Source organism: Coenobita brevimanus, chromosome 29 (assembly GCF_032717465.1).
Source record: "Coenobita brevimanus isolate Jiangsu-jjx chromosome 29, ASM3271746v2, whole genome shotgun sequence".
NCBI classification, from domain to species: domain Eukaryota; kingdom Metazoa; phylum Arthropoda; class Malacostraca; order Decapoda; family Coenobitidae; genus Coenobita; species Coenobita brevimanus.
In genome coordinates this window covers 30126790-30146559 of record NC_136982.1, presented here as the reverse complement: position 1 = coordinate 30146559, position 19770 = coordinate 30126790, and the positions used below count along the sequence as shown (strand labels likewise).

Genomic DNA, 19770 nt, shown 5'->3' with positions numbered 1-19770 from the left:
CTCATGGCCAAGGAGGCAATATTCATTCTTGGGAAAATCAAAGAAGTACTACCTGAGTGCCTCCTAATCAGCAGCTCCGAAGTGCCACAACCGATGTTTCTTTGGAGGGTCCACAGGCAATACTTGACCAACAGGACAGGTTAAGGCAATAAGGCTGTGGTAGGAGGAGCCCAACGGAGAGGAAAGATTAAGTGTAAGCAGAAGGATTAAATGTAAGGAAGAGGTCAAGTATGTTGGAACTCTATCCAAGGCAGTCAGGGATATAAGTAGGGTGCAGTACAAGCTGCTCTAGGTCACTGACGATACAAAAGATGTAGGCTTGTTCACCAGGTGGATCAGTGAAAGGAGAGGAGAGCCAAAGGTGGTGATGAACATTGATATCTCCTAGAATGGAGATTTCAGAGAAAAAAGAAATGGATAGGATGTGTTCCATTGTAAAAGACAGTCGAAGAATTTTTCACAGTCAGTAGAACTGGGGAATAAACAAACAGCACAGATATATTTAGTCAGAAAATGGCAGGAAAGCCAAAGCCAAAGAGTCGAGAATTCAGAAGAATCAAGTTCTGGAACACGAGAGCAAGATAAGTCATTGCTTACATATACACAACAGCCACACTTGGCTTTGAAATGAGTACAGAGAAAGTAGGAGGATACAGAGAAGGGTTTGCTATAAGTTGCCTCAGACAGCTCAGTCTCAGTTGGATGGAGGTGAGGTTTAGAGTAGAGGTGGTGCTCAACAGAGAAAGTTACAGGAAAGGCCACGAATGTTGCAGAAATGAAGAAGTGAGTTCGAAACTGGTTCCAGGCAACTTTTTGGGTCATCTCCAGGAGAAAGGTGGATGATGGGGACATTTATGATCCCCCCCCCCCCAGAGACTCCAAGGCTTGATTATAAGATGCCATTTTGGTTGAATTTTGAATAGGAAGTGTAGTGTGTAATGCGCATGGCACACTCAGATGGCTCTCGGCCATGGAAACAATAATCATTCTTGGGAAAATCAAAGAAGTGTTGCCTGAGGGCTTCCCAATCAGCAGTTCCAAAGTGCCACCCGATGTTTCTTTGGAGGGTCCACAGGCAATACTTAAACAATAGGACAGGTTAAGGTGATTAGGTTGTGGTCGGAGGAGCCCAACGGAGAGGAAAGATTAAGAGTGTAAGCAGAAGGATTAGTTGTAAGGAAGAGGTCAAGTATTTTGGAACTCTCTCCAAGGCGGACAGGGATACAGGTAGGGTGCTGTACAAGCTGCTCTAGGTCATTAAAGATAGAAAAGATGTAGGCTTGTTCACCAGGTGGATCAGTGAAAGGAGAGGAGAGCCAAAGGTGGTGATGAACATTGAAATCTCCTAGAATGGAGATTTCAGAGAAAGGAGAAATGGATAGGATGTGTTCCATCATAGAAGTAAAAGTGTCAAAGAACTTTTCATAGTCAGTAGAAGTAGGGGATAAGTAAACAGCACAAATATATTTAGTCAGATTATGACAGGAAAGCTGAAGCCAGAGAGTCAAGAATTCAGAAAATCAAGCTCTGGAACATATACACAACAGCCACACTTGGCTTTGAAACGAGTATACAGAAAGTAGGAGGATACAGAGAAGGGTTTGCTACCAGTTGCCTCACACAGCTGAGTCTCAGTTAGGACGAGAAGGTGAGGTTTAGAGGAGAGGTGGTGTTCAACAGAAAGTTAGAAACATCATGAATGTTGCAGAAATGAAGAAGTGAGTTAGAGCGGTTCCAGGCATCTCGCTGGGTCATCACTGGGATAGTGGCGAATGGTGGGGGCATTTATGGTCCCCCCTCCCCGGGGAATCTGATTATGAGATGCCATTTTGGTTGAATTTTGTATAAGAAGTGTAGTGTGTAATATGCATGTAGTTTGGTGTTGACTGTTAGAAAAACTTGTATTGAAGAGTATGCTGGCCCACTCTCCGTGTTACTGAAAAAGTTCAGCAGAGAAGGATGGCCAGGAACAAGTCCTGATGAAACGTGAGCTCCAGCTCTCCCTGTCATCAGCTTTCCATCCACCTTCGGAGTACTGTCCTAATCGACTGGTTTCTGCTTCCCGAGGGAGAGAGCAGTGATAGTGATTAACTATGCCCAGGAGGTCTCGCATCTTCTTCACTGTACTGGGCTGCAGAAACTGCTCGAGAGCACTGACTCTTTGAGGAAGCAGACTGATCCCCTTGGCAGAAACTCTGTGGCCAAGGAAGTCCAGAACAGGCTCTCCAAAGATGCACTTAGCTGGATGAATCTTGATATCATACTCTCGTATGCCAGCTAACAGTTGTCTAAGATGAGTTCGATGTTCCTCGTGATTACTTGATGCAACCAGTATCTCATCTATGTACACCGTTACAAAATCAGTGTCTCATAGAATGTGATCCATAAAATGCTGGAATGGCTGTGCAGCATCTGTAAGTCCAAAGGGCATGAAATGGTATTGAAACAATCCAAAAGGTATGATGATCGCAGCGTTAGGAATGTCAGCTAGAAAAACGGGAATTTGGTGAAATGCACGCACCAGGTCAATCTTGGAGGACACTGTCTTGCCATATAATTTCAGGTAAAAATCTTGAATGTGAGGGACGGGATACTTGTCAGGTACAGGGAGTCTATTCAGTGTGCGATAATTGCCACAAGCTCGCCATATATTGGGAGCAGACTTGGGGACTACATGGGGTGGTGACATCCAACAGTTGTCAGACAGTTCAATGATCCCCTCCTTCAAAAATGTGTAGAATTCTTCCTTTGCCACTTGTGACTTGTCTGAAGGAAGACGTCTCGGATGAGAATGAACTGGGGGGCTTGTTGTTTCAATGTAGTGACAAACTGACGTAGGTGGAGACCCAGAACAAGACTGTGGCCCAGTAAGAGATGAAAACTCTTATAGCATATCATTAAACTCTGTGTTGAGATGAAGCCAAGTTATGACTGGCTTGCAGCTTGTCGGCACAACTAGAAACTTTACTTTAAGATGGCTGGTGTATTAGACAGTTCCCTCCCAAATCAACAAACAACTGAAAATGTTTGGGAAAACCATATCCCAGCAATGGTTGCTTTACATCAGCAATGATGAAAGTCCACAGGAACTTTGCTGCATTCCCATATCAGCATGAAGTGCCAAATGTAGCGATGGGTGTGTTGTTTGTAGCCAAAAGATCGAATGCAGGCAGTTTACTCTTCCCCTCATGTGGTGTTGGTGGGAAAATGCTCACAGATGCTCCAGTATCCACCAAAAATTTCCTACCAGATGTAGCGAAGTGGTGCAGAAACATTTGATGTGGCAGGAGCTGCTGCACTCACCTGCTCCTGCTGTTCCCATTTCCTGAAAAAGAGCATGGTGGTTGGCACTGGCATGCTTTTGTTCCAAACGTTTCATGATACCAACACATTCCTGATTGCTGTTGGTTAAAGACGAGAAATCTTGATTGACGAGATGAAGATAGGTTGTCTGCCTGTAGCTACAGTGCATCAAGACATCACAGTGCTTGTTGAAACTTTGGCATTTCACAAGCTGATGTGATATTTGATGCTGAAGCGTTGGATTCCCCCAACCCCAGATAACCTACCGAACCAAGAGGTCTACTGCTTGATTCGGTGAAAGAACTGTGTGGGCATGGAGTGAGTGAAACTGAAGTGGAAGCAGGGTGGAAGGCTTTGGTACGACAACACACACCGGACACTACAGGGTCAGATGATTTTACTATATTAGGTGTACTTATTACGTATACTGAAGTGAAGAGTCGAGCCATCATTCTATCTGCCACTGCCACATATTTGCTTGCTGGAATTTGACCATCGTGAACAGAAAGATTGAGTCTTATTTCTGCTGGAAGTTTCTGGAGATGCATATAGCGGAGAATGTCTTCAGGTAATGGGCTGACACAACGAGCATTAATGAGTTGTATCTTTTGTCACAGAACAGGCAGACTCCAGTCGCCCAATCTTAGTTCTGGAAGCTCATGCAAATGATGATGGTCCAGTTTCCTGTAACATGCCACTAATGCATTCTTGAGAGCAGCAAATTTATCATTATTTGGTGGTGTGGTGATAACTTCTTTTACCAGGGTAGCCACCTCTCTACAAAGCACCCCCACAAATGCACTGAACTTCTGAGCTTCAGTAGCTGACGTGTGGGAAATATAAGCCTCGATGTGTAAAACCCAGTCTTCGATGTTGTTGTGGAAGGAGGGAAGAATCAGTAGTTGTTCCCCTGAGATCGTACTGTGTTTGCTATCCATTATGTACACAAATGTTACTCCGGGGTCTCAAATGTAGTTCCAACCCAGACAGTAAACACCATAAATATCTAAGTTTATTAAACAAAAAACACAAACCACGCAGACCTATGAATACCCTCTCAACGAGCTGCGGTATTCGAGGTCTACAAAAAGAATACAGTATAACAAGTGCAGAGCACGATGTTAAGATCACACAACACAACACAATCTTTTCTCGACAAACGCTAAAACGAGCCAGAAGAAGTGCAAGCTGAGAGTTGGGATTACTTGTTGGCTTTGCTGCATCGTCTGTCACCTTTTTATACACAAGATTTGAAGTCTCAAAGATTCTCATGCCCACACAACCTCATTGCAGTTACTTGATACACAAGTTTTTTCCTGCCAAGTAACAAACTACCTGAACAAGTACACACACGTGACCATTGGTATATGGTTGGAATACTGGTAGGTCAGGATCACCACAAGGCCAGTCCTTAACCTATTCAGCCTGAGCAACCTTTCTTCATCCATCCATGCATCATCCAATCCTACGTTGCCCCATGAGGAGCGTAGGAGCCTGGGGCTAGGCGGTTGGTCCTGACATTTAAGATGAGAGTGACCAGTCTCACTCATCCCTAAGTGGCATTATATGAGCAATAAACCCCAACCACCCCTTGGATATAAACCTTCACCGGCTCAATCCGATTGGAGTGCAATAATTATCCACTAAACCACCAGGTGCCAAAATTTGGTTATATGGTTACCACCCAGCGTAATAAATGGTTTCCTGGTGTACAGGAAACCATTTGGCTTGTCACTCAGTGTAGAATCACCCACAGGCAGAAAGAAGATGAAAGAATGAAGGAGAGAAAGACAGAAAAGGGCGTGTAATGTCACCCGTAGGCAGAAGGATGAGGAAAGACTGAAGGAAAGAAAGAGAGAAGAGGATGAATGGAAAGAAGGATGGAGGAGAGGAAAGGGCAGACACCCAAGAGCAGCAGTACATCGAGTAAGTGGATGGTGAGTGCCCCACCTACCAAGCAAAATCATCTGGCAGTTGCCAAAAGAATACAATAATAGGGTATTCTAAGTTGAATGAAATCTGGTGGTAGTCCAATTACAACTCTACTACTACTACCACTACTACTACTACCAGGCTATACAGTATTAATCATCATCATCATTATCCAGACCTCCTTTCCTACCCTAAAGCTGGGCGAGGAGTAACAATGCTCAGACAGTCCAAGTTTGCCCACTCCAATGGGCCATGCTTCCATTCACTCATCATTCAAGCCCCCAGAATCCTGGCTCTATCTGATACACCAAAAACTTTCACCATGTTCTGTAGCTTCACGTAAAAGTATCCGATACAGCCAATCTCAACACTGTCACGTTAAAAAGGGGTGCCAAATCTCTGATCATGCACTTCTCACAACATTCATCCAGCCACCTCGATCTCTTGTCTGTCCCCTAGCCTCACTGACTTCCATACCTCTCTTCCTCACACTCATCCATCAAAGCCCTCCACCTTTTTGGCCTACCTCGCCTCCTCCCTCTTTCAAATTTGTTCAGATATAACTTTTTCACCGCTCTATTGTCATCCTTTTTCTTCACATGACCATACCATCTCAGTACACTCTCTTCGATTCTGGTGTCCACAGACTTCCTCCCTCTGCATCTTTCACGACTCACATTATTTCATATCCTGTCCACTCTCTGTACTCTACATACATTCCTCAGCAGTCCCATCTCCATTGCTCTAACTCTTGACTTTTCACTTTCACGCCACACCATAGTCTCACATCCATATGTTAAAGTTGGCACTAACACTCCATGTAAGCCTCGTGCACCTGGAACACTCATGCCTCTGTTTCTTATCAAGGCCTCCATAGCACCAGATGCCTTCCTTCCTTGTGTCACTTTACTTTCCACTTCTTCTGCACATTTTCCTCTCTTTTCCATCATTTTACCCAGGTATTTGAACTCTCTCACCAATTCCTGCCTCTCTCCATTCACTGTAACATTACACTAGGAGTCACCTTCTCTCTTGATCATCACCACTTTACTCTTTTCTACGTTTATTTACGAAGCTCACAGACATCAGCAAAACTGCACTAGTCTACCAAGTTCTTGTCTGGTATTTATTCTTTTTTCTTCCCTCTGCCTATATGCAACTCTACACTGAGTTACAAGCCAAATGGATTCCTGTACACCAGGAAACCATTGACTGTGCTGGGTGGTAACAATATGACCAACTTATGGCGCCTGATGGTTTAGTGAGTAATGACAGTGCTCCAATCAGATTATGCCTGTGTAGGTCTTTGAGAGAGGTGAAGTCAGTGAATGTACAGCGAGGTTGGACGGTGAGAAATTGGAAAATGTGAGTACGTTTAAGTACAGTACTTGGGTAGTGGGATGAGTAAGGCTGGAGGTTTGGAGGGTGAAGTGCTTGAAAGGGTACAGCAGGGAAGAAGGGTTGCTGGTTCTTTGAAAGCAGTGATAAGAAACAGGGAAGTGAGAATGGAAGTGAAAAAGTTACTACATGACAGTATTGTGATACCAACTCTAACGTATGGAAGTGAAGCTTGGACATTGTTCGAAGGACACAAGTCAAGAGTGAGAGCAGTGGAAATGAGTTATTTAAGAGAAGCCTGTAGAGTCACATGGAAAGACAGGCTGACGAATGAGGATATAAAGAAGCGTTGTGGTGTGGATGTGGATGTGATAGGAAGCGTTATGAGGAACACACTGAGGTGGTTTGGCCATGTGGAAAGGATGGAGGGTGAAAGACTGACGAAGAGAGTGTGTGAGTGAGGTGGAGGGGGGAAGAGGGAGGGGGAGGCCGAGGATGAGATGGAGGGATGGGGTGGAGAGTTATATGAGAGAGGGGGGTGTGAGTTAGGAGCAGGGCAGTGAAATGGCAGGGGACAGGGCGACGTGGAGGCAATTTGTTTGTGTCCACCCCAAACGGGATTGAGGCGTCTGGCAATAGATAGATAGATAGGTTTATATCCAAGGGATGGTTGGGGCTTATTGCTCACATAATGCCACTCAGGGATGAGTGAAGTTGGTTACTCTCATCTTAAATGTGGGAACCAACTTGCTTAGCCCCTGGTTCCTACGCTCCTTATGGGGCAACACAGGATTGGATGCATCATCAGCATACAGCAAATTTGAGATATTCCATCCATCACCATTCTTTACCAACGCCACCTCTCTGTTCCATTACTCGCATTTTTACTTCTCTCATCACCACATCCATTTATTTATTGGACAACACTGGGGACATCACACAACCTTGTCGCAAGCCCACAATGATCATGAACCATTCACTTAGATGCCATTTATCCTTACACATGCCTCATTACCATCATAAGAACTCCTAACAGCACCTACCGTTCATGGTAAGCTGCTAGGTGCCGTCAAGAGTTCTTATGATGGAAGTGAGGCATGTGTAAGGGTAAATGGGCAGCTAAGTGAATAATTATAATAATTCGTGAAAGATGCGGAGAGAGGAGGTCTGTAGACGCCGGAGTCGAGGAGAGTGTGCTGAGATGATGTGGTCAGGTGGGGGGAGTGGATAGTGGCACAATGGTGAAAAAGGTATATCTGGGCGAATTTGAAGAAGGGAGGAAGCGAAGTAGGCCAAGGAGAAGGTGGAGGGATATGGTTGATGAGTGTGAGAGGAAGAGAGGTATGGAAGTCGGTGAGGCTAGGGGACTAACAAGAGATTTTGGTGGCTGGATGAATGTTGTGAGAAGTTAATGATCAGGGATTCTTAACATGACAGCATTCAGATTGACTCTACCGGATACGTTTATGTGAAACTACAGAATGTAGTGAAAGTTTCTGGTGTATCAGATACAGCCAGGATTCTGGGCACTTAAATGATCAGTGAATGGAAGCATGACCCACTGGAGTGGCAAACTTGGGCTGTCTGGACATTGCTACTCCTCATCCTGCCCTAGGGTGGGAAAGGAGGTCTGGATGATGATGATGATGATGATGATGATGATGATATTGTAATAACAATAATAATAATAATAATAATAATATTGTAATAATCTATCTATCTATCTATCTATATACCTAGGCTGCTTCCCCCAAGGAAAGGGAGGTAGCCGAGACAGGACGACTCACTCTCCATTTACTCATCCATTCAAACACATTTATTCGCATCTTAGCCCCAAAGGGGAGAACGGACAGATCCTCACTGCATCACAACGCACAAGGGTCAACTGCGCAATGCAATCAGTGACATCCACAGCAGGGCCCGACAGCAGAACTGGTTTACCCCTGCCACATCATAACAGACCCATCCCCTTACCCGCACCTGACCTGACTAGCTGATCAGACCAAAAGCGGGAGAATATCCCCTCAGGGCTGCGTCATCACTTATTCATTCACAATTTCTCTCCATTTATTTCTGTCACGCACAGCCACTCTTCCTTGCTCAACAGACATCCCTCTCGCATCCAGCGCTCTCTTCACACTGTCCATCCATCCTATTCGTGGTCTTCCTCTCAGTCTTACACCTCTCACATCAGATCTAGTTATCTTTTTCACCAATCGCTCATTATCCATTCTCTCCATATGCCCAAACCATTGCAACACCCTCTGCTCAACTCTACCAGCCATCTCCCGAACAACTCCAGTTCTCCTTCGCACTTCATCATTTCGCACTCGATCCATACGCGTCACTCCACACATACTCCTCAGACATCTCATCTCCATTACATTCAAACTTTTCCTCTCTGCTACACCCATATTCCATGTTTCAGCCCCATATAATGCAGTCGGTACCACAACACCCTCATACAGCCTTCTCTTTACATCCATTCTAAGCGAACGACATTTAAACACTTTTTTCATTCCTCCCAGCACCTTTCCTACTTCATTTATTCTAAACTTCACTTCTGCATCTATTCTTCCATCCACAGCAACATGTGACCCTAGATATTTAAAACAATCTACCTCCTCAAGCAACTCACCATTCAAAACTATATTCATCCCCCTACCATCTATCAACCTCGTACACTTCATCACTTTACTCTTATTCTCATTTACTTTCAATTTCCTCCTTTCACACACCCTTCCAAACTCCTCTACCAACTGTCTCAATCTCTCCTCTGAATCAGTCACCAGTGCAGTATCATCTGCAAACAGCAGCTGCTTCAGATTCCACTCTCCTCCATCAACATTTACCAGACTCAGACCACCTAAAACTCTTGCATTCACCTCCCTTACAACACCATCCATGTAAATATTAAACAACCAAGGCGACATCACACATCCCTGTCGCAGCCCCACTCTCACGGGAAACCAATCACTCACAGCATTTCCCACTCTTACACACGCTCTACTATTTACATAAAAACTTTTCACCCCTTTTAGTAACCTACCATCAAGTCCATACAATCTTAAAACAGTCCACAAAGCCTCCCTATCAATTCTATCATACGCTTTCTCTAAATCCATAAATGCCCAAAACACATCCTTGCCTTTCGCTAAATACTTTTCACACACTTGTCTCACAGCAAACACCTGATCAACGCATCCCCTCCCTCTCCTAAAGCCACACTGCTCATCACTAATCACTCCCTCTGTACCCTCTCTAACTCTCATAATCAACACTCTACCATACACTTTACCTACAACACTCAACAGACTTATACCCCTAAAGCTAGTACATTCATACTTATCACCCTTGCCTTTATACAACGGGACCACACAAGCACTTGCCCAGTCAACTGGCACCATACCTTTCTCAAAGCACACATTCAATAATCTTACTAACCAGTCAACAATATTCACTCCACCACCCTTCAGGCATTCCACAGCACACCCATCCATACCTGCAGCTTTCCCTGTTTTCATCTCCTTTACTGCCTTCTCCACTTCCTCCTTCGTGATCAAAGAATCATTCAACTCTCCCAACACATTTATTCCTTGCACCCTTCTATCTGCCACAATCTCAGCCACCCTTTCCTCCTCTACATTTAACAATCTTTCAAAATACTCTGCCCATCTCTTCCTTACTGCATCCATCTCAATTATCATCCTTCCATCCTCTGCTTTTACTCGTTCTTCCTTCCCAGACTCTCCCTTTCGCACCCTTTTCACCTCCTTCCAAAACATTTTCTTATTCTGTTGAAAATTCTCTGTCAGCCGCCTACCCCACCTCTCATCTGCTGCCACTTTAGCATCACGCACAGCCCTTCTCGCTCTATTCCTCTTTTCCTTATACCTTTCATATGACATCTCATCCTTCCTCTGCAGCCACACTTCATATGCACGTCTCTTCTCAGCCACAGCCATACTTACTTCCTCGCACCACCATTCACTTCCTTTTCTTACACCACCACCCACATGTCTCACACCACACACCTCTTCTGCATGCCCCACCACAGCACTCTTAAACAACTGCCATTCCTCCTCCACGCTGCCATTTTCCCGATCTTTCACTGCGTTCCACTCATCTCTCAATTTCTCCTGATACTCTATCTTTTTCTCTCTTTTATCCAACTCACTCACTTTCAAAACCTCCCTGCCACACCTAACCCTCCTAGCTCTCACCCATCTCTTACCTACTCTTAACTTTCCCTCCACCAGGTAGTGGTCAGACATACCTCCACCCTCCCCTCTCAGAACTCTCACATCCAACAATCTTCCTATTACATTCCTAGACACAACCACATAGTCCATCAAGGCTCTATCAACAACCCTTCCACCCTCCTGTCTCACCCATGTATACTTATAAATATCTTCCTTCTCAAACAGCGTATTCCCAATCACCATCTCTCGCTCAACACACATCGCTATCATTCGTTCCCCATTTTCATTTCTTCCAGGCACACCATGCATACCAACTACGCCTTCAACTGCTACATTTCCCACTCTAGCATTCAGATCTCCCATCATTACCACATTCACATTCGCTCCAAAACTCTGCAGACACTCATCAACATCATTCCAGAAAGACTCCCTCTCTTGTTCATCCCTTTCACTACCAGGCCCATATGCACTCACAAACACCCACAACTCACGTTCAAATTTCGCTTTCACCCACATCAGTCTCGATGACACCTCCTTCCATTCAATCACACACTGCTGTACTTCCGGACTCACTAACAAGGCCACACCTTCTCTTGCCCTTCCTCTATCAACACCTGACAATCTTCCATTCACACTTCCAAACATAGATTCCCCCTTCCCTTTCATCTTCGTTTCACTCAAAGCTAACACATCCAACTTTCTTCTCACAAACATTCTCCCAATCTCCTCCCTTTTAGCCTCAATTGAACTACATCCACGCACATTCATAGACCCAATCTTCAGGGTACGGGGATAACTCCATCCCCCATCCCTTTCTCTGGCCTGTCTCTTTTTAGGAACTAAAAAACAGAGGAGGGGGTCCCTAGTCCCCTCACCCCGCCCCTTTTAGTCGCCTTTTACGACACGCAGGGAATACGGTGGCAGTATTCTTCCTAACACAACCTGGCCGCAGAGTAGTAGTACCACCCCATAGTGCGGCCAGGTTGTGTCCCCCCCGCCACAGGGGGGATTGTAATAATAATAATAATAATAAAAATTCATCAATCCATCATCCAATCCTATGTTGCCCCATGAGGAGCATAGAAGCCTGGAGCTAGGCAAGCTGGTCTTGACATTAAGATGAGTGACCAAACCTCACTCAACCCTGAGTGGCATAATGTGAGCAATAAACTCAAACCGTCTCTTGGATATAAACCTGCACCAGCTCAATCCAACTGGAACGCTTTAATTGTCCGCTAAACCACCAGGTGCCATAATTTGGTTATGGTATATGGTTACCACCCAGCATAGTAAATGGTTTCCTGGTGTACAGGAAACCATTTGGATTGTCACTTAGTGTAGAGTCACCTGAAGACAGAAGGATGAATAAAGAATGAAGGAGAGAAAGACAGAAGAGGAAGGATGGAAAAAGGATGGAAGAGAGGAAAGGGCAGGCACGCGAGAGCGGCACCACATCGAGTGAGTGGATGATGAGCGTCCCCACCAATCACCATGCAATAATTCCATCCATCCATCATCCAATCCTATGTTGCCCCACGAGGAGCGTAAGAGTCCGAGGCAAGGCAAACTGGTCCTGATATTTGAGACGAGAGTGACCAGCCTTACTCATCCCCTAGTGGCATTATACGAGAAAGAAACCCTAACCGCCCCTTGGATATAAATCTACACAGGCTCAATCTGATTGGAGCGCCTTAATTACCCACTAAACCACCAGGTGCCCTAAGTTGGTTAAATGGTTACCACCCAGCATAGTAAAAAGCTTCCTGGTGTACAGGAAACCATGTGGCTTGTCACTCAGCATAGAGTCACCCATAGGCAGAAGGAAGAGGAAAGAATGGAGGAAAGAAAGAAAGAAAAGGGAGTGCAAAGTCACCCGTAGGCAGAAGGAAGAGGAAAGAATGAAGGAAAGAAAGACAGAAGAGGAAGGAAGGAAGAGAGGAAGGGGCAGACACCCATAGCAGCACAACATCGAGTGAGTGGATGGTGAGTATCCCCACCTACCACCAACTAAGCAGTGATAATAATAATAATTATCTATGTATCTATTGCCAGATGCCTTAATCCCGTAAAGGGTGGCCACAAACAAATCGCCTCCAAGTCGCCCTGTCCCCTGCCATTTCACTGCCTTGCTCCAAGCTCACACACCCCTCTCTCATATAGCTCTCCACTCTATCCCTCCATCTCATGTTTGGCATCCCCCTCCCTCCCCCCACATCCACCTCACTCACATACACTCTCCTTGTCAGACTCTCACTCTCCATCCTCTCCACATGGTCAAACCACTTCAGTGTGTTTCTCCTAACGCTTCCTATAACATCCACATCCACACCACAATGCTCCTTCACTTCCTCATTTGTCAGTCTGTCTCTCCATGTGACTCCACATGCTCCTCTCAAATAACTCATTTCCACTGCTCTCACTCTTGACTTCTGTCCCTCCAACAAAGTCCAAGCTTCACTTCCATACATAAGAACTGGTATCACAATACTGTCATGTACTAACTTTTTCACTCTTGACTTCTGTCCCTCCAACAAAGTCCAAGCTTCACTTCCATACGTAAGAATTGGTATCACAATACTGTCATGTACTAACTTTTTCACTTCCATGCTCACCTCCCTGTTTCTTATCACTGCTTTCAATGAACCAGCAACCTTTCTTCCTTCTTGTACCCATTCAAGCACTTCACTCTAAACTTCCATCCCTCTACCCAAGTACTTAAATGCACTCACATTTTCCATTTCCTCCTCATTCAACCTCACTGTACAATCACCGCCTTCACTATTATAATAATAATTATAATAATAATAATAATAATAATAATAATAATAATAATAATAACAATAATACAGTAAAACCTCGATACAGTATAACACATTTTAATGGACCGGAATTCGCTTTTATTGGAATCGAGGAGCTACCGGACTTCATTCTTATACTGTATATCAGAAAAATTCTGATAAAGCAAGAAGCAGTTCAGACTGCCTGACCCCTTCAGCTATGTTCATTACAATAAGGTAAACAAGACATGTTGATAAATGTACAGTCCAGTATTATTATACGAGTATATATCATACCATTTGATTATTGTAGTAATGGTTTAATATGGTACAATATTGCAATGGTAGTGACAAGTTTAAAAACCATTCGTGCAATACGGACTAATGTCTGATATATCATAAAAAGTCCAGGCTACCAGGGGGAAGTCTGGATGTCACTGTTATCGGAATTTCACTTTTTTCGGAATGGCTTGGGCCCCAATTAGTCTGTTACAGTGAGGTTTTATTGTAATAGTAAAAAAAGGCCGTCTGCCTGAAAAGGATAACCCTTTCCAGGTAACAGTGACTCAGCTATATAGTATTCTTGCTATGTACAGACAAATCAATGCACCTATGGAGAAACTCTTCAAAATGGATGGGTTAGCTACAACCATCAATAACCTTTTCATGACTGAGGCATTCCTTGAAGCAGTTAAAAAAAAAATGCTGAAAGGTAGCGTGAATAAAGTTAAAATGATGTCCTGCGACTCACTGATTAAAAGGGAAAGAGGAAGAGGCATTAAGTGCTGTGCAGTTCATAACACAGTTCATTTACACAAAAAGTGGCAATACTCTTTGCCATTTTTGCCAAGTGATGTGATGACAAACTGTCAGTCACTGTCACTATGTACAAATTTACTCTATCATCATATGCAAGTAGCTGAAGGTTTATACTACACTAGAATATTCATTTGCACATACAACATACTTATATCTTAAATTACATTGTTTAACAGAATAGCAAAGTCCATGGGCGTGTTAGAGGCATTTCTATCATGTAAATACTGCACCCTACTCTTGAGTCATTCTAACTTCTGGGCTTTCTCATGTCCAAACTGGATCATATCAGACTGGTTGTGTCTGTTATAACAAATTACCAGTAGAAATAATAATAACAGGCAATCCTTAATCAACCCTTAGGAGGTCCTGAACAATCAAAAGCTCAGCTGCTGTAGTCCTTACCATTTCTGCCACACAAGATCACCCAAAAACTTTGGCAGCATTCAAATGAAACAAAAATCTCCACTCATCTTATGGATTCGAACCATGCCATGTTAATGCATGCTCTCCTCCAACACAACACTGACACACTTTCCCCCTTTTCTGTTCAACTTAGTAATACAAGAGTTAACTAGTACAGTACTCACAGCCTTCCATGTAGCCTACACAACTGGTCAACTCTGGAACAGCCTTTCCTCAGTGTATATACCCTGTTGTCTATGACCTTCAATTTTTTAAAGACAATGTGTCCAGATCTCTTAATATAGATGGCTCTATGTTAAACTTTTCTCAGGCAAAGACAATATTTTCGCAAACTTCCAGCCCATGTTTTTTTTTTTTCCATTGAGAACTTTGTTTAAGGCAGCTGCAAATGGTACAAAAAAAGGCAAGAGGAATTATAAACACGACAAAGCAGTCAGAGAGTGAGGTAAAGTTAGTATCCAAAATGAAAGTGGGAAGTGTGCAAGTGTGAGGCATGGGAGAAATTAGACAGGACACTGCAACATATGAGAAATGAAGAATGAAAAACAGACATATTCGACCTCAATTTAAGTCTGATTTGATAATAAGCTGTGAGGCATTTTGTCATCACTATGTAAAACTGGGCTATGTGGGTAAAAAAAGAATTATAAATAATACACTCATGGCTGTACTAAGCACATCTCCTACCTGCACTTAACTCTGAAGCAGTGTCTCCCCAGGCTATCTCAACTTGTTGTATAGGACTGGCATCAAACTGTGACTTTTCAAGTGTTTTTTTGGTGTCAAAATGTGTTATTTGCACTGTATCATCATAGCATGGCTCTTTTACAATGTTGTCTTTCTTTGCATCATCTTTCTTTTCATCAGATTTAACATCAACCACTTTTTGAGGTAAAAAGTTGACCTCACTGCAGTTTTTGAGTGGCCCCAAACGATTTAATTCACCTGGGTTCCAATCCTGAGGCAAAAAGTCTGGACTTCCTCTTTCAGCATTACTACACAATTCTGTTTTTCCTGATGAGATTTGACTGTGCACAGTATTTTGATGATCTGGTTTATCTTTCACCCTTTGATTAGTATCAAGTACATGGAACTTTCTCTTATCCTGAGAAGGCACATGGGATGCAGTTTCAACTGGCCTGTGTGTGCTTAAGTAAGTTGTCAACTTATTTAATGATAACACAGACTTTCTTGGCAGTGAGTATGTGAAGACAGCAGTTCGCAATGACAACAACGATAATGGCCACACACTGTTAAGCCTGAAAAATGAAAAAAAAAAATTATATACCAGTTTGTCCTGTCAATTAACCCGTACCATGCTAGTGACGTAGATCTACGTCCCCTTCAAAAATGCCAGAGACGTAGATCTAAGTCCTGCACCACTAAGAAGTCACTGCAAGCAACCAGAGTAAAATGGAAGGTAATATCGTATCTTGCTAACTTCAGACATTTTTCTGTTAAGCTTACAACACCGATTTAGCATCACGGGAGGTGAGTGAGTCTTAGCAGGCTCACAGCCAATCTGCTCTGTCTGTAACTCTGAAGATTTTAGAGGTCAAGTGGCACCAACTTGACTCGATTCAACATACTTTGTGGCTTTGGTGACCAATTTTATTAGTGCCAGGGATATTATATTGATGTATTAAGCCCATTTACCCCCCAAAAAAATCCAAAATCAGTTCACAAGCTCACAGATGCTCTACTCTCTCAGTAACCTCGAAGATTTCAGACTGGCTCCAACCTGACTCGATTCATCCAACTTTCTGCCTTTGGCAACTGCTTTAATTAGTTCCACTGATCTTATACTGATGTATTAAGCCCATTTATCCAGAATAAATATCCAAAATTGGTTCACAAGCTCACAATCATTCTGCTCTCTGAGTAACCTCGAAGATTTCAGAGGTAGAGTAGCACTAACCTGACTCGATTCAACCAACTGTGGCTTTAGTGATTACTTTTATTAGTGCCAGGGATCTTATATTGATGTATTACGCCCATTTAGCCAGAAAAAAGACAATCCAAAACCGGCAAGCGTACAGGGGCATCAGTCTTTTATTTTTTTTTCGCCATGCACGGTACGGGTGAAAGAATACTAGTACTATACAAAGTATAAGGATTTAAACTTCACAAACTACAATACTGAGACAAAGTGCAGGAGAGCTTCCTATAACCAATTATGAAAATTTTACAACAGGGATCTAGATTCACAAATGTGTGAATTCACTTATCACCCACATTCCACAGAATTAACTACCATGAAACTAAGAGCACTAAGGTTAGGTTCGTTGATGCTATCAGTAGCATTGTACTGGGGGCAACAGGTTGATACAGACCCAAAACGTATGTCTACAGGTCATCCTGGTTAGGTTAGGTTTAGTTAGGTTACGTTAAGTTAGGTTAAGTTACATCAACTTGACGTAGGTAAGGTTACCAAATATGAAATAACTAGTGACCAACTGACACTGGGGCCAAATCAACCTGAGCCAAATATGGCAGGCACTATCCTGCTGTGGTCTGTGTGTAAGTCTGATTAGGTTGTATAATTGATTCAAAATTATTCATTTCTGAAACTTTTTACAGTATACTGAAAAAAAAAAAAAAAAAAAAATCATAAATTATATGCATGGGAGCTCTCCTACACTTTCACCCAACACATACCGGTACAGTATACACAGCAGCTTATATATAATTTTTAATGAAACAGATATATCATTAGTTAGTTTTGAAATTTACTTACAGAGGAATGATGTAACCAGATATTTATTAACCGGTTACTGTTCAAGATCTAAATTTAGTAGCTACATCCCATATTACAAGAAGAAAAGTAACAGTTGTACAGTACATTAATATACATTATGATATTCATTTCCTGAAATATTTTACACTGACATGCTAGTATCCAAACCAAATGAAGTAATTTCAATTCAGTTACATACGAGAGAGCAGCATCACAAGAGAGGAAAGATGCCAGATCAACTGGGGTCAGCTTACTCAGTACTGACGTCCACTTGGGATTTATTTGTGACCACAAATCTTGAGTAAAGAAATCCTGTAGGAGGAAAAAATTAATTACACAAACATGTTTAAGGGAAATAAGGCATCCACAATTAATTTTGTCCCCATACCAGGGCTGTCCAGTGCAGGGAACTGATGTTCCCCCTGCGCTAAGCAGCACCTCACCTCAGCAAGGCACAGGGAAATGTGGAGGTTTGGTTCCGGGATGGATGCCATGTTTGCGTCTCTCCACCCAGTTAACAGGGGAACAGAATAGGCTCCATACCACCCCAATATCTGGCTATACATATACAGTAATCCCTCCAAGACCCGACATAATAGAACCAAAGGCATGTCCGGGAATTAGGAAATGCCCTCTGGACAGGTACTTATGGACCCTAACCCAACCTAACTTTTAAAGCCACGTAAATAACTATCTACCGGACATGCACAGCACCTATTTAAGACCCTGTTCACACAAATAAGGGACAGAAACCATGAAATAAATGAAAAGGAACCAGAGAATGAGAAATTAGAAGTAAGTATGGAGAAGTATGGAAAATATTTAGCAGTGTACAGGGTACTTACGACACGTCCGTGGCCATCGCAAGATTAGCCCGCCTCCTCTCAGACTCTGACATTGGTGAAAGTGCACCTGAAGCACGTACAGTAATCCAGTGCTGTGTTGCACTTAATCCTTTGCACTCTTGAGTTCTAATTTCTTAACACTGCACGTTCTGTTCTTACTTGCGTTGCACTTAAAACTAGCCAGTGTTGTACTCAGCACTGAATCCTTTGCACTCTGATTTCTAATTTCTTAACGCTGCACATTCTTTTCTTTCTTGCACTGCACTTGAAACACACCAGTGTTGCACTCTGCACTTAATCCTTTGCACTCTGAATTCTAATTTCTGAACACTGCACATTACACATTCTGTTCTTAACATTGGATAACACTGTAAATTCCCATGAGGTCTAGTGACGAGTCTCTGTTTTTTATTTACTGCTGGAGTCAAAGAGTAGGTGTTGCAGATGGCCGAACGGCACATCACTGGGATGTGGTGATGGACTACCCACTGCAGACGATTCTGATGATAGCTGCAAACTCACGTCCAGTGGTGACTCCACCGAGGTGATGAGCTGGGTTGTGGCTTGGAGGTGGAAGGCATGTCTTGGTAAGGCAGTGGTGTGCAGCCAGGGCTGGGCACGTCAGGGGTCACGGGCCTAAAGGGAGTGTAAATGGTAGATTAATGTATGGAACAGCGATTTTGGCGACTGATGATGCGCTGCCTAAAAGCGTGCACTTCCTCCACAAGTCCCAGGGGTCCCATCTCCCTGTGGCAGTCCAGGTGTTCAAGATAGTCCAGAACGAACTCGACGTGCTCCTGGAGTACGCTCAGCTTGGGGATGGCTGGAGTAGTGCCACGCTGAGAGGAGTCTGCATCATCCTCACTGTCCTCATTGTAATCTTCCAGCTGGGTACTTGTACCTGCAACTGAAGATGCGATCTCGATATCAGACATGATCTGATACCCAGGACCGCCCTCGTCGTCATCCAACCACTCACACACTTCGTCCACATCCACCTTATCACCAGCTACACGAAGACGCGCATGGAAGTTATCCATGTGAAAACCTAGAAAGTCATGCACCACATCAGCTCCTAGAAGCAGACGAGACCAACCACTTTCCAGAGCCTTGACAGGGACTTCCTTCCATGCACTGACCCAGTTGTAGTTGGATAACTTGAGGCTGTAGCAGCGAAGGTTTTCCACAGTCTGCTGGCCTCGCGTGTCCCGTCCCTCCCTGCACTCGTCTTCATCCTTGAGAACAACCATCACCTCGTCCAAGAACTTCTGATGGTACAGCCCCTTCATTGCCATGATCACTCCATGCTCCATTGGCTGGATGAAAGCAGTAATATTAGGTGGCAAAAACAAGCACCTAATGCGGCCATTCTCAGCCACCAACTCCTTGTCGGA

General features: G+C 43.6%; 1 protein-coding gene across 1 annotated transcript in view; it reads right to left on the bottom strand.

Annotated features, from left to right (window-relative positions):
• Window positions 1-19770, bottom strand: part of LOC145395000 (methyltransferase-like protein 25B) — a 351111-nt gene that overhangs the window by 314615 nt on the left and 16726 nt on the right. Inside the window, exons 2-3 of the mRNA XM_080268744.1 lie at window positions 17731-17843; window positions 15482-16053 (exon numbers count right to left, since the gene is read on the bottom strand). Of these exons, the coding sequence (XP_080124870.1) occupies window positions 15482-16053; window positions 17731-17843 (685 nt within the window). The remainder of the gene's footprint in view (window positions 1-15481; window positions 16054-17730; window positions 17844-19770) is intronic.